Source organism: Fistularia commersonii, chromosome 31 (assembly GCF_037954325.1).
Source record: "Fistularia commersonii isolate RoL2024-O1a breed Wild chromosome 31, RoL_Fcom_v1.0, whole genome shotgun sequence".
NCBI lineage: Eukaryota > Metazoa > Chordata > Actinopteri > Syngnathiformes > Fistulariidae > Fistularia > Fistularia commersonii.
The window spans coordinates 11,481,491-11,496,735 of NC_141314.1; the positions used below are offsets into that span (position 1 = coordinate 11,481,491).

Genomic DNA, 15,245 nt, shown 5'->3' on the forward strand with positions numbered 1-15,245 from the left:
CTTTGGCGGAAAAAAGTGTAGAATGCAAAACCAGAGCGGGTCGAAAAGACGAGTAAACAGCGATGAGAAGACAGAGCACACCGGCAAGGAAAAGAAAAGGAAAATCACCTGATATCTTCTTGTTGCCTCACCTTTCTGTTTGGTCACCTTTCTCACCGTCATGGCTGCCTGTCGCTTCTGGTACTCGGAGATCTCGAAACCTAAGCGACAGACGGCAGAGCGGTGAAACAGAGCGGGGAGTCGGCCGGCCGGCCGGCGGCTCCTTCAAAACACAAACGGGTTAAAAGTTACGCTCACGCTTCGGTTTGCTAAATGAAGTCAGAAAACGGGAGTTCGCCTGATGAACGCTCTTCTCATAAACATCTAACAAAGGCATTTGTTCGTCTTCCTGAAGGCCGTGACGAGTCCTACCTCCGGGATGACTTAGAGCGAGTCATTGAGTAAACGTGGATGCGGTGAACGAACGAGGCGCAACATCTGCAAACATCTTCAGTCGTCCGCTTAATATTTGATTATTTCCGACAGGACGCGATGACTCTACCGACTCCGGAGCTCCGTCAGGCACACCGAGGACACCCGTCCCACGCGGAACACCGTCTCACGTCTGATATCTCCGTGTCCGCTCATTTCCGGACGAGAAGACGCCACTTTTCCCCCACGGTTTGAACCCGGCGGCTCCGACGACTAATTGACGGATTTTTCGGGGGCGAACGAGGTTCACTTAACCAAAACGTTGAGCCTCGTCGCTTCTGAGGCCGTCCGATTCCGAAGAAAACGACGACTTTAACGGTTTTAATGCGCAGGAGGAAGACACGGATAGCCGTCGGCTAGAGGAGGACGGAGAAAATGGACGGACCAACTTTTCCTCGTCTCATTCATTATTCATCTTTTCCATCAGCCGCGTTACAGCCGCTGTTCGGAAAAAGCTTTTCCCGTACGTACGTGCGGATGTTACCGGTACGTGTTTAATTAAAAGTTTACTAAAAATGTTTATGCGTAAATCCCATGTTACAACGTGAACCCATGCAGCTTTCAGACGAGTGCGGCCTGTATCTGCACACGTAGATTTATTGACTTACTTTCAGCCGGCGGGGCTACTATTCGCGTGCGCTCAATAGTCCGACAGCAACAGTTTGATGCTACGAATGTGCGACTTCGACCGCGGCCTCGGTGTCGGTTGTGAACGAGACAATTCTTTCCAAGTCGGCGCGGTGCACGTCGGCGGCGTGACTAACCGATTTTCTCATCCTCCTGAACCATCTTCCTCTCCTCGTGGAAGGCCCTGAGCCAGCGGATCTTCTCCTCCGGTTTCTTGGCCAGAAAGATGTGGATCTCCTCGCTGTCCTTGTTGCACAATTTGAAAGCATTCTTCACACTTACGTTGAAGTCGTCGTCGCGTCCGTCTATGGCATCCCGGACCTCGTAGCGATCCATGTCGATACGGCCCTTGTAATACAGGATGTCCCGACGTATGAGATCCTGGGAAAGAGCAGGGAAGGAGGTCTTTTACTGCGCGCCGACAGGCTCGTGTGCGCCGAACCTCGGAGGTGTCGACAAGCCACCTTCTCTTTGCTATTCTGACGATCTGTCTCATGTTACCCTTTCCATCTGTTTGTGAAACACACAAACACCATCCTTGCACATTGCAGAATGCCAGATCTCTCTGCAAATCTGCTCTTCCCCGTTATTATCACTCCGGCATCGACGCCTACGAGCTCACTGCGGATGTAACAACAACAACCACGACGACGACTGTTTAACGCTGAATTACTGACGCCGCGAGAGGCGCCCTCTTTGTCTCGCTCATCATGCGTACGCTACTTCGGTGCCGGTTTATTCGGACCTCTTTGGATTTCCAGCACCAGGAGACGCTGCGGTACAAGTCTCTCCGGGAAAAACCCGCTCCGCTCGGAAACCCGGTTCAACCGATCCACGCGGAGTCGACGCCGTCCTGCGGTTTTGGCCGATGAACGGCGCAGGGTTTAGTACCCTCGCCTCTTAACGCAAAGGCTCAACATCCGATGGCCGACCGGGGGCGTCCCGTGACCGAAGGCGTGAGTGCGAGGCTGAAAAACCGCGCGCCCGTTCATCTGGCGGCCGCCGGCACGGAGCGCCGTCTTTCCATTTGAAAAGAAACCAACTTCCATTCATATGGATGATTTTCTTTTTCCTTTTTTTGTTTCACCGCTTCCCAAGGCACAAGGTGAAGTCATCAAGTAGTACATTAGGCCAAGACAATCCGAGCCAACAACTTATCTTTATGTAATGTCCACACGAGCCCCTCTTTGTGCTTTATCGCCCGAGGACCACAAAACGCCCGGTCGCACTTTAAGGTCAGCGACGGTAGAAGGGAAGAAACCTCTAATGAGCGTGCAGGGACAAATCCGCAGCGATGTACTGATAAGAATAAGACGGGAAGAAAAGATGCAACAACGTGGGATGAACGCGCCCTCGGGGCTGTCATTAAAAAGGTTGTACGGAGGCTGCGGAAGAGGAAAAAGAAAAAAACAAGAAAAAGCCAGAGCGTGATGTCTCGAGGAGTCGTCCTTTCACCGGACCAACAAAGCCAACGCATCGTTGCGAATTACGGAGTTCGTTTTTAGGCCGGGCGTCGAAGATCGAAAAAGGGTAAAGCGGCTGAAGAAACCCCGCGCGTAACGGTTAAGACCTCGTGGTTCGAGGCTCGCGATCATGCGGATCCGCCGCCTCGGTGAACGCGCGGTGGAAATGTCTGCCCGCATTTGTATCCGTCTCTGTGCGCGCGGATGAGATTAGCCAAGCGTGAGCATCCGTCTTGACAGCGGCGCGCCGCCTTTGTGCAAAGCCCAAACTTCCACAGCTCCATTTTGTGCGAGGTGCCGTTTGAACGCATCTCCGCCGAGGACTCCTGCGCCTAAACTCTCGTTACGTAATCTCCTCGGGTCAGGTTGAAGGAGTCACGTTGTCCTCGAGCGTCTCCGTCATCCGCGTGCGATGCCTAACTCTCAGGAGCGCAGGGAAGGGTGCGCGGCGGCTCGGCCAAACCCCCCAAAAACATCTTGAAATGAGCGAGCAAAAAGAGTCTACCTTCTTACAGAGGACCAGCTGGTGATCAAAGAGGAAGAAAACTCGCTGCTGGCTGCGCCCGTACGGCTGATAGATCCAGGATAATTCCCCCGTGTAGATGAGCTCCGAGCTTCTGTCCAAGATATCATCTCCCTAGACAAACACAAAGGGAAATTCAGTGAACTTTGTAAACGACTTCATTTCACACCACGGAAAATATCCTCGGCGAAGGTTGAGAGATAGAAGTAAAAAAAAAAAGGTTGCGTCCTTTTAGTTGAGCATGAACATGGAGGAGATATTCTTTTGAGCGCGTCAAAGAGACAAACATGTAAAAGTGCATGGATGCCGAACGCGGTCCCGGCCTTCGCCATCGTCGTCGTCCCACAGGGGCGGCTTCTTTGGAAATTTCCAGAGAACCGTTCTTGGGAATGCATTCGTTCACCGACCGGGACTTTCCATCCGTACCCTTCTCTTCTCCAGGAGCTGCCAGGCTCACCTTTGCCCGGCGAGGCTCCCGCTACGGCCCCTAGCATGTTCTTCCTTCTTCCTGGGGCTTCCTGCTGGCCACGTATGGCCGGGACGTTCCTGACAACTGGCGCCCGCTGGCCTTAGACAACTGAAGCACCTCCAAAGGAAGGACCTGGTCCTTCATCCGGCTCCGCCCTGCCTGGGCGTCACGACCAACCGGCGTTCCGCCTTTCAGTCACCAGTCACAGAACGAGATATAAACAAGGTTTCTATTTCCAGTCGTCGCTTCCCATTTCCTCCAGAAGAGCCATCGCAGCTCCTGCGCAACGAGGGGCTCCGAGATCGGCCCGTCAACCTCCACGCTCCGCCATCCTCTACGAAATAAAGATACTTGATGTCCTTCTCTTGAGGCGGCAAATCGCTTCCAACCCCGAGGAAGCGTTGCTTCAACCACGTGGAGATGCTGACTCATCTGGACGGCTTCACGCTCAGCCTGGAGCGGCCCCGGGCCCCGCCGGAGGTCCCGCTGCGACCACCACGACCGTGTCGTCGCTCGGAAAAGGTTCCGCAACATGCGGCCTTTTCTTCCCGTCACATGTGGTCAGGAGTCGGCGCCGCTCTCACTCCAGGATCCAGTGGTCAAACAGGAGCACGCCGGCCCTTTGAGGATCCTTCAGGTTTCCAAAATCGGCAAACACAGAGGCTTTCCTGTGTTTGGAGAAACAGGAAGGCTCGGTATCTACAAAAAAAAAAAAAAATCAAAGCACCAAGAACGCGTTGCAGGAGTGGCCGCATATCTTCTTTTCCTTTGGGCTGCTCCTTCCAGGGAAACATCTGCCGCATCTCACCCCTCCAAACACAGGCTACCTTCCTGTCCGCTTTCCCTCCATCCATAAATCTTCTCTCTGGTCGTCCTGCAGACCTTCTGCCTGACAGCTCCGACCTCAGCATTCTTCGAACCACATCTTCCATGGTTTCACCACCTCGGCGTGACTTTATCTCCGGAACGATCAACTCCTACTGGAGTTCTTTCCGATCCTCTCCGTCCTCCTCGCTCCCAAAGAGGAACCTTCACAGCTTCTTCTCTGCCTCCAGTCTTCTCCTCAGTGTCTAACCAGGACAACATGGCTGCTCTCATCTTCTACACCTTTCCCTTCATCCAGGCTGATACTTTTCTCCACCCTTTCCAACCTTCTCGCACACATTTCTTCACCTCTGGACGTCTCAATGCCAACGTGCGCTGCTTCCAAATGCAACATTTGCGATTGACATTTGTCAAGCGAACACCGCGACAGAGCTGCTCTTGAGTTGGAGCGGACTAAGAGACCAGCTGGGGTGAAGAGCTTCACGGCTTCGGCTTTGCCCTTCGACCACTGACTTTACTCCAGATGCCGTTTAGATTTTCGACAAAGTTTTACCATGAGGAGGGTCAAATACCGTATCGGAGGCTCCGTCCAAGCGTGACTTCGTGCACGTTACAACGTGGAACGCTACGAAGACATCCTGACACTGGCCGATGTGAGAATGTGACCATTATTGAAGAGGCCGGGCAAAATGTGATGAAGGCCAGACTGGTTGCAAACACGTGCCTACTTGCTGATTTAGAACGGACAACTGGTCCGTCGGAGTTTAAAACCCCTTCGACAAGCGGGGAGCGATGGAACGGGGCTCGCTGGACGACAACGACGCCCCGTAAATTTCCGGGCCGGAGAGAAAAAGCATCAAACACTCGGGAGCGGGATAAAGACCTCCAGGTGAAGAATTGACGACCCGGTCAAACAAGACAGATCACTACAGCGGGAGAGGGCTCGGCGGATAAAGGAGTGCTCGATGACGGTTTCCACCCGGGAGCCCGGACACTCGACCCGTCCTGGTTGGTTAGTCTTACGGTGGCTCTACGGGTGAAGGAGCCTCCCAGCCAATGGCAGCGCAGCAAAGACCTGGCTCAACAACCTGAGAGCCAGCACTTGGGAATCATAAAAACTGACGTTCACCCTCATTTATAATGCTGTATATTTGTGTTGCATGACCTACAGGGTCACCACAGTCACACACACACACACACACACACACACACACACACACCTCCCAGTCCAGCACCGATGCTTGCCACTGGGCGATCTTGTCGATGTTTTCCAGCCTCCTCTTCCTCTCGTTGATCTGCTGGGTGACGTTTCGCATAACCGCCAGGGCCGCCGCCACGTATCGATAGTCGCTGCGGACAGAAAACGGGCACGATGAGCGATTTCCCCCCCGAGACGGGAGAAACACTTCCGTTCTGGCGACTTGTGACGTCGTCGTAGCGAAAGACCGAAGAAGTCGGAATATAAATTAAGAACCGTGACGGGGCGGATAATAATAACATTTATTTACTGTCGGCGGCGGCGGTCTTAGATGTGCCGAGGATCCAAAGAGGAGCGAGTGTGTGTTTGACTGCGCAGTAATCTGCCAGATATAGCCCCTTCTCTCTGCACAAACACACTGATCTGGCAGGCCTCGCCGGCAGAGCTGGCACCTGCCTCGCTCTGGCTGAGAACGCATGGTTTGTGAATGACCCGGAGCCGGCTGAGACGCGCTGAATCACTTACACCGTGTTTACGCCGGCTTGCACGCATGACTTCGCACACCTGGATTCTCACGCAGGAAATCATCAGCCGGGGGTTTATTGCACGTTCCGCGCGACGACCCCGCGTTCGCGACACCGAGATGCTCATGAATCACGTGTCTCAAAACGACTGAGATTTCTAGATGAGCGTAAATAACATCCGCGCCGGTTCAACCGTCGGAGCGGCGTTAACGGTCGCGGCGGCTTCACAACCTAAAAACAGCCGTCCGGCATCAGCTGCACCTTCGGGTGCCTTCACATGCGCTCCCTACCTGTGCTCCTGAGCAGTGTATTTGAGAAGCTCCGCCAACTGGAGGGGATATTTGCAGATTTTCTGGACGGGGGTGAGCAAGAAGCCGTCTATGGCGATGTCGATCATTTGCTGGAGGAGTCGACAGGCCTCGAAGAAGTGCTGGTACCTGCCGTCCCTCATCAACTTGCTCAGCTCCATGCACGCGTCCAGGTGGTTGTTGCAGTATTCCGAATAAATCCAGAAGCCATCTTGCTGTAGAGCGAGAGGGGAGGATGAACGAGGGCCTTTTTCACAACCAGCTCAGGTCCGACGAGGACGATTGTCATGAGACGTCTGCCGGGGTTCTCGGTCACCGGGGTCAGGGTGAATTCTTGTCGAAATCTTATCTTGGCGAGCGGACTTGAATTTCTTCACTCGTCCGAGAAGCTTCTTCAGTTCTAACCACCTGCGGGGAGTTTCTGAATACGACTCCATTTACACGACGAGCCGCCACAACCCGGACCCGCCCGAGAACCTGGCAGACATTCATGAACCCCCCAGAGGTCATTAGAACTGAAGAGGTCTTTCGGTTGAGGGTCTGAAACGTCTTCGAGTCCAGCTGCCGAGACAAGAAGATTTGGACAAGAATTGTCCAAATTGCGTGTCGACAACTTCTATCCCAGGTGTCGCCAGGCGGTGGGTGGGTTCCCCCTGGACAATGCGGGGTCTCCAGTGAACCTCCTGCATGTGTTTGGACCGTAGGAGGAACCCTGAGCGACCCAATGCAGACACTGGGAGAACATGGAGGCTCCACACAGCAGCGCCCCCTGTTGGAATCCAACCAGGAGAAGCAGCTAGCCTCCACGCTAGCCAATAGGATGATCGAACGCACACTCACGTGTTCTAAAAAGCACGGCCCGATTTCGGAGAGATGGGGTTCTTCGGTGTTGTACTGCTTCTCCAGGTCTCTAACGAAGCCCATCTGAAAGCGGTAGATGTCCTCGATGTTCCCGAAGATGACCTTCAGCTGGTCATCGTTGAACATGTCCACGCGCTTCCTGCACTGGCGCAGGTAGCCCTGCAAAAACACGGGCGGCGTTATCTTTGGCTTTTCTGGGGCGACACAGTCGGAGGGCGGGGGTCCTAATCTGTGGCAGAGCCAAAAGGTTACGGGGGAAAAAAACAAACAAAACACACCATCAAATCCCTTGATAATAAACAAAAGCAATTTTGTTAGGGTCAAGCCAATTTGTCAGAACAATTCATGGAGTTAATTAAATTCCCCCAGGCTTTGCCGTGTGGAAAAAAGTAATTATTTTTCTTTTATTTTCTACCCCGTGACCTCCCGTTCTCCCGTCTTTGTGAAATACAAAAATTCCCGAGATGGCAGCAAAATGAAAACAAAACAAACAAAAAAAAAGGCAATTCCACTGGTGGGACTCTTGCTTCAAGATAGACTTTTCCAAAGTACGGGATTCACAACAATATGGAAATGTTTCTTTTTATTGTGACGCGTTTGTGTCGGCAAAAAGCCCTTAGGCGCAACGTCCCGTTGAGATATGAGCACGAGTGTCCGCACGCTGCTTCCTCCTCCAAAGCAAAGGCGCAATTAAACCCCGTCTGATGTCGGCCGATGATAAATCCTTGTTTTGCACGAGTTCTTGACATTTTTTTTTTTTTCTACAACCGAGTTTATTTCGGTTTTGCTATTCCCGGAGGATCAGAGATCACCAAAAGCGATGACGGGCATCGCGACTGCGCCTCTTCCGTGCACGGCCATCTAGCGATCGATGGCACGGCGTAAACAGGACGGAGGAGAGGCTAGCATCTATTAGCGCCCAGGCATTTGATTGTTTCTGACGCGCTGCTCACTAAGCATGGCGTTCGTTCGCACCGGCAAATGGAAAACTCTCGCACGCTGGCGAGTCGCCGAGTTAGCCACGCAGAGTTAGCCACGCAGAGTTAGCCACACAAGCAATACACACTAAACTCAAGAAAGGTTTAATGAGCGGCAACGAGTAGGAAGCGGAAAACCTACGATATTTTTTTTTCCCCACCATTTCATTTTGTTTGTGCAAAAAGTCCCACGGAGCGGAAATGTGGAACGGCGACATGTCCGGGATGTTTTGTACAACATGGGTTTGTGCAGCTGGGCGAGCGAGGTACATCTCAAAAATGAATTTATTAATGAATACAATTTTAGAAATCTGACATGGCACGCAAAGAGATGAAATGTCGGACACAAATAGTTCTGTTTTATCTTTTTAGCGGTTGCAAAATGAGACGGTATCCTCTTTGTTTGTGAGGCTGCCGCAGGGGGAGGAAACAAGGAGGGCTACTTGTAACTCGACACTCAGAAGCAAACAAACCGTCTGCATTTTTATGGTAGCCGGATCATTTGGACTCGGTCATGTAGAAGCAGCTCGCCAGCTGAAAACAGGAGGGCGGTGGAAAAAGGTAGATGGTGCATTTGTTTAAAAAACTGAACAAAATGGCACTCGTGCAGTTTGGACTTCAGGTGCCATTTTGGCGGCAGGACGTCGAGGCGTGACGGCGCCGCCCGCGGGTTCTCCTACCTCGCAGATGTCCTTCAGGTGCTTGATGTAGTGCCTCTCTGTGCTCATGATCTCGTTGATGACGTTGGCTCTCATCTGGTCCCGGTTCTGGAGGGGCGAACCCAGACACAAGCAGTCGTTGGTCGGGTCCAGGTGCCCGTTCTGCACCTCGCTGGTCCCCTCGGCCGGCTCCGCCCCGCCGTCCTCCTGGTTCACCCACAGCTGACACACACACACACACACACACACACACACACACACACAGAGTCATGAATACTAACACTTCTAAGACAAAATGCACAGTTATGCTTATAAATCTGATGGAAAAAAAAACATTAGCAAACAGATACATTTAGAGATTTGGGTTTTCTTCCTTAGGTGAAAAATAAAAAATGACAATATAGCTGGAACCGTCTTGTCTTAAGTGCACGCAGAAGACAAATCTTACAGAGACAGCATTATTTAGAGGTAAAGGACATAAAGGCTAAATGATTCACTGCACTGTTGGTTTCCAGAGGGCATCCCATGCCCAATGTCCCCATGTGACACACACATGCGCACACACACACACACACACACTTTCCTCACATGTGAGCGTTCTCCCAACACACACACACACACACACACACATGTTACACTCGCGCCGATAAAGAAAAACAAGGACCAAAACATGAGCGTGTTTTTTTTTTTTTTTTCTTTTTAAAAAAAAGATGCCCAGCAGCCAACACCTGACGACACACACTTTGCCAAGAGAACATCGAGAAAGAAACCAACGGGTAGAATGCCAAACACAGGATGAGATATGCAGCGCCACAGACAAGCGGAGTGACGGGTGGTCGAGCACGGAGACGGGAACCGGGAGCGCAGCGTCCAGACCAATACGTAGTCAGAGTCAACAGTAAATAGAAGACGGAGCAGAATGACCAATGCAGAATAGGAATGGGCATGAATGTTACCAGGAATGGTCATTCCAGAGTATATAGTTCATCTCCTATATATTACATTCATGTCGGTCGAGAGGAATCCGCTCGAAAGCGCTCGAGGCGTCAGCTTTACTTTTGACTCGTCCGCCGTGCCTTTCCGCCGAACCCTGACGGGATGACGCGTGACGTTATGGTGATGTTTTGGAAAATGTCGAGGGCGCGCTTGCGTGGACAGACTGGAGCGGGGCGGGCGGGCGGGCGGGCGGGCAGGCGGGCTGGATGGGTGGATGAAGTTTGGAAAAACGCACCTTTGACGTGGTGTTTTGGAAGCGTGGAGTTGCTATAGGGTTGATATAGAAAACCTGTTTTGTTTGGGGCTGAGGAGGGTGGGGTTCCACCTTGGAGAGAAAGAATGACACAACAGAAAGATACTTTTTGGTTGACAGTCAGTCAGCCTGTCTGCCCTGCCCTCTCGGGAGTGGAGATGGAAGGTGGACAGGTGGGGATGGCCATGACGAGGAGGGTCTCGGGGATGCTCTGCCGCGGGAAGCTCAGCCCGCCACGAGGACGCCAAAACCTTCCTTCTCAAAAGACCCAACATTTCAAGTCAGAGACGACCGGGGCGACGCGTCGGTACGAGCGGGGAATCGTCCACCTCGGCCGCGGACGGGAGGCGCCGAAGAGGACCGCGGAAGCGAGCGCTAAAGTACGCGTCGCTCCCAACACACCGTGCACCGCCGGCCAAATCTGTCTTCTCTTGCGGTTTAGTCGGAGTAGTGAAAATGTCTACATTCGGCCGGTCCCGAGTTACAACGTCCTCGACCGACGCCGTCTCCCATGAACGTACTAACAAAGTCTTGTTCCATCGTTCCCCCTTCGCCCTTTAGGCCGTTTGCGACATTCAAACAATTTGACGCTGGAACTCGTTGGCGACGGGAGCGGATGAACACGTCGTCGCGCGGCGCTATGCGAGGAAGGCGGCTTCGCTAGCCTTCGCCGGCTCTACGCCGCACTGGATCCGGCGACGTTCGCCGTCTTTGGTTCGTGTTGTTTTTTTGAAACTTTTTGCCCTTCATCGCGGCTCCCAAGTGTAAGTCTATTTATTGATTTCTTATTTTTACCGCACAGAGTTCTATGTCCTCGATTGCGACGCTACCCCTGTTTTAGCCCAGCTGACCGACAGGCGTTTCTGTGCGCGACAGGCGTCTCCGACTCAACGGCAACATCGTGCCGTCGGAACGGAATTCCGACGCGAGTCGAGGACCTCCGGTATCCAGCTCGGGAATAAAACCGAGGGACCACTGCAGAATTATATACAAGCACCTCTGGTTTTTCCATTTATAAAGTATATCCTTGTGCGAAATGAACATTTGTGTCATTCCTTAAACTACAGACAATTTCCGAATTCCAACGTGAACACTCAAACAAATACTCCTGTAAATAGCAAAATCAGAGAAGCAGAGACTTTTACAGTGGTCTCCTACATATAGACACAAATATATACATAAAAATACAGATGTAGAAATGGCCAATTTACAAGTAAGACAGCAGCAAACACTGACTTGGCCGATAGTTTTGCAGTGGTCTCTTCTCTTCCAGAGCTGTATACCAATGCATACTGCATCGCTGTGTATTTGTGAAGGGGATGTTGAATAGATTTTTACAATCGTGCATGTTGGCGCGTGCGTGTGCGTCGTGCGCATATGTCCGTATGCCTCCGGCTCTGTGCGTGCGTGGGAGTGTGTTGTGTCTATGGTTGCTGGCCAGCCGTGGCTGCGGTGAACTCACCCGTACGAAGCTGGCAGGGAACCAGCCTTCCTCCTCATCAATCTGGCCCCACCACCAGTCCTTGTTGGAGGCGTCCAGCACCTTGATGACGTCACCGGCCTTAAACGCCAACTCCCGGTCCGCCATGGTCACATGGTCCCATACCGCCTCAGCGTTGACGATGGAGCCTCCACTTATCAACTGGGTGGTCGGGGGGGACAGACAGGCAGCGGGTCAGCGTACGTCCTCCTCGACCGTCGCATCGTTTGAAAAACGGCGGCCGGTCAGGGGAGGCGCGCTAAAAACATCCATGATTTTTAACCGCCCCGGATCATCATCGGACGCCCGAACGACGGAACGCACGGAGGGCGAGGCCACGGCCTACGCCGGTCCACGACAACGTTAGCCGAGTCGGGCGGCTCGGCGCCGGTCCCCCCGCGGGATGCCGAGGGGCCCGTCATGACATTACAATATTACACGTGTAACGGAATATCAGTTCTGGGAAGCAAAGCACATGAGAAGGGATGATCTCCTCTCCTTCACTCTGCCAGCAGCGCGGGTTACATTATCTGCAGCACTGTCTCTTGGAGAAGGAAAAAAAAAAAAAAAAAAAAAAAAAAAAAAAACACGGAAGGATGACTCATCAAATCTTTCCCATTGATTTCAGCATTATGAATAAATAATGTGGAAATTGCGTGACGCTGAAAACAAATGTCTTAATTGCACGACGACAACTATTGTGCTCCGTGCACGACGCCGGGGCCGGCCTGTACGAGCATGTCATCCTGATCAGTATTCTCCTGGGGGGGGTTGAAGGTTGCTCTCATTAAAGCAGAAGATGCTGCTGTGGAAGCCCTCCCGCGTCGGCCGAGGACCATCCCGGCCATCCATCACGCCGAGACGCCTCGTCCCAAACAAATGCGCACACACGTGCTGCCGCGCTTAAGCCCACGTACACGCCGGACAAAGCCACGGCCATATGTGTGTGTGTGTGTGTGTTCCACTTGTTCTTTTCAAAGTGGTGTTCACCAGCGCTCCTCCCGGTCCGGAGCTAACAAGGCGCCCGGCCCCTGGAGGGGAGGAGCAGCAGCAGACGGCTCGGCTGCAGGTATGCAGATACTGAAGGCCTCCTTCATTCCTAACCTCGCCTCCTTCAAACCTCCTTCCAGCACAAAGACAACATGGCAGCCGCGAGGACGCGACCCGAACCGCCAGGGAAGGTAGCGATTTGTTCATCCGGCCAAACGTCCCGCAAAGATCTGAGCTCTCCAACTCAGCATCTACGTTGGCCCCGTAAATCTGTTTAGCAGCCCACAACACTGACGGCTCACTGAGACAGCTGCAGGGAACACAAGCCAACCAGGGCAGAGGAGTGTGTGTGTGTGTGTGTGTGTGTGTGGGGGGGGGGGGGGGGGGGGGGATTGTCCGTGCCTGGAGGGGAAAGAACAGCCGTCGTCATGACGACAGATGAGGATGCTTCAAATGTATCGACAAGGCGATGGGATGAAGCAAGGACACTTCAGGATGCATCGGATTATCTCCACATCCAGGGCTGTGTGTGTGTGTGTGTGTGTGTGTGTGTGTCAAATATTCAGACGGTCACTGGCGGCATGAATAATGTCATGTATGTGTCCGTGGTGAGACGTGTCCCCGGTGGGCCGGTTCGGCGGCGGCTCCGGCCCGAGCCTCGGAGCTCCTCGCTACAGGAGGAGAGCGGGATTAGCGCAAAAACATGTGTCACGCTGCCATGGAAACAACACCGACGAACACCGCACAGAAAAATACTTCAAAATCCAGTCGGGGAAAAAAAGGGAATTTGATTTGAATCTTTTGTTGCACCAATCTGGGGGGGGAATAACATGAGCGGGACTCTGGCGCAGCTCTGCCCCACAGCAGGGCCTCAGAGCGGAGCTGCACCGAGGGGCCCTCTGGCACCGAGGTCAACCTCGCAGCTCTCACACACTCCGGTGTGTGCGTGGTCTAATCATCCCCAAACCACACACACACACACACACACACACACACACACACACACACACACACACACACACAGGCTCCATGTTCAGCCCCTGCACCATCTATCAAGGCCCCATCAATCTGCTGTGATGGAGGTGACAGACACAGAAAGGAGGTGGAGGTCCATCTCAGGCTCCTCTGATCCCTCCATCACACACACACACACACACACGTCTGAATAAATTAAAAGCATTACATAATCAATCTTGCCAATTCCTCCTGCCCCAGCACGGCCTCGGACGTGGCTCCAACCCCGGCGCGTACACGCACGCCGTCGCCTTGCTGACCGCCGCACCGGCCGCCGGTGTTCCGGTGCGGCTGCGAGCGGCGACGCCGAACCGAGCCGCCGTATTATTTGGGTCAGAGCGAGGCAATGCGGACGGAGGAGGACGGAGATGCTCCGCTCTTCTGCTCGCAGCGTCTCTGCAGCCCCGCATCCCGCGGCATCCGGAGCCTCCCGCAGCCCCGGCCCGCCGCACGCACACGCACGCACGTCTCTCTTCAGCCTTACCATGTTGGTGGCGTGGAAGTGTTCGGAGAGGGTATGCATGGAGAAGTCCGGCTCACACGAGCATGACAAGCGGCCGAGATGAAGGTCCTCCGAGCCGAGACGTCGAGTAGCGCGGCGGCGGCGGCGGCGGCTCGTCTCCGTGACGCGGTCCGTCCTCCCCGTTATGTAACGCACTCACATCCCGGGCTCCGGCAGCCAATCAAAGATGCTCCGGCTCCAGAAAAAAAAAAAAAAAAAGAAAAAAAAAAAAAGAAATCAAGCGCACGCGCGCGCGCACGCACGCCCCCGGTGACCGCGTGCCCCGGAGGAGCCGCGGACGAGTCGACGCGTCTCGCGAGGCGGGAAGGAAAACAACTTCCGATCAACATTCGCGGCCAGACGGGCTCGCACACCGACACGCACACGCCTCGGTGCACGTGCACGCGCAGGGGCTCCGGAAAGGCCCCGGTAAAGGGACGCTTCCCCGCTCACGCGTGTTCATTTCACACCGCGCACATCTACCAGCCGGAGCGTTGGCCCGGTCGAGCGCGCACACGCACGCACGCACACGCACAGCCCGGCCGTCCTATTAATAGGGCCGTCACGGGCCCGGGAAGGGCTTTTAACGCATCTATTCCTGACGCTCATTCAACATTGATGGCACCTGCGGACCCGCGCGGACACGCCGGAAACAAAGACGCATTTCTCCCTGCCGTCTTACAAGCCTTTCCACACGCACACGCACAAGCACACATCTCCCAGAGATGCGTGTTGGAAGCTCTGCCTCCCTGCGTGGGTTGCGGGGCCGGCGGCGTCCACGGGCCGTGGCCGTCGCGGGCTGTGAAATGGGAGCCGCGTCGGGCCGCATCTAAAATGGGGGAGACCTGGAGAGACGGAGGCCGCCATTGGCTGCCGCCCGCCAGCGTGCAGGCCGGGAGCGGGGCCGCGCTTCGTGCACGCTCATTAGCAGGATGCTACCTGCGCGGCCCGCGCGGAGACGACGACGGCATCCCAGGGATGCGCGCGTCATACAGCGATCCAACATGGAGGAGGGGAGGCGGGGAGGCGGGGAGGGGGGAAGGGGGGGGGGTACGGAGGGACGCGGTCATCCGCGGAGAAGGTGGAGGATCACGGATCCGCACGG

At 54.1% G+C, this 15,245-nt stretch overlaps 1 protein-coding gene across 5 annotated transcripts in view; it reads right to left on the reverse strand.

Annotated features, from left to right (window-relative positions):
• LOC147215901 (spermatogenesis-associated protein 13-like) overlaps nt 1–15,245 on the reverse strand; it is a 41,386-nt gene that overhangs the window by 5,732 nt on the left and 20,409 nt on the right. For 3 of the 5 annotated variants that reach the window (XM_086178755.1, XM_086178753.1, XM_086178758.1), the window contains 9 exons: nt 11,617–11,796; nt 10,137–10,226; nt 8,927–9,127; nt 7,249–7,428; nt 6,391–6,623; nt 5,599–5,728; nt 3,067–3,198; nt 1,236–1,479; nt 132–200 (listed from right to left, as the gene is read on the reverse strand). In XM_086178755.1, the coding sequence (XP_086034881.1) occupies nt 132–200; nt 1,236–1,479; nt 3,067–3,198; nt 5,599–5,728; nt 6,391–6,623; nt 7,249–7,428; nt 8,927–9,127; nt 10,137–10,226; nt 11,617–11,796 (1,459 nt within the window). Of the gene's footprint in view, nt 1–108; nt 201–1,235; nt 1,480–3,066; nt 3,199–5,598; nt 5,729–6,390; nt 6,624–7,248; nt 7,429–8,926; nt 9,128–10,136; nt 10,227–11,616; nt 11,797–15,245 lie in introns of all 5 variants that reach the window. The other 2 variants (XM_086178757.1, XM_086178756.1) reach the window with 2 other exon arrangements.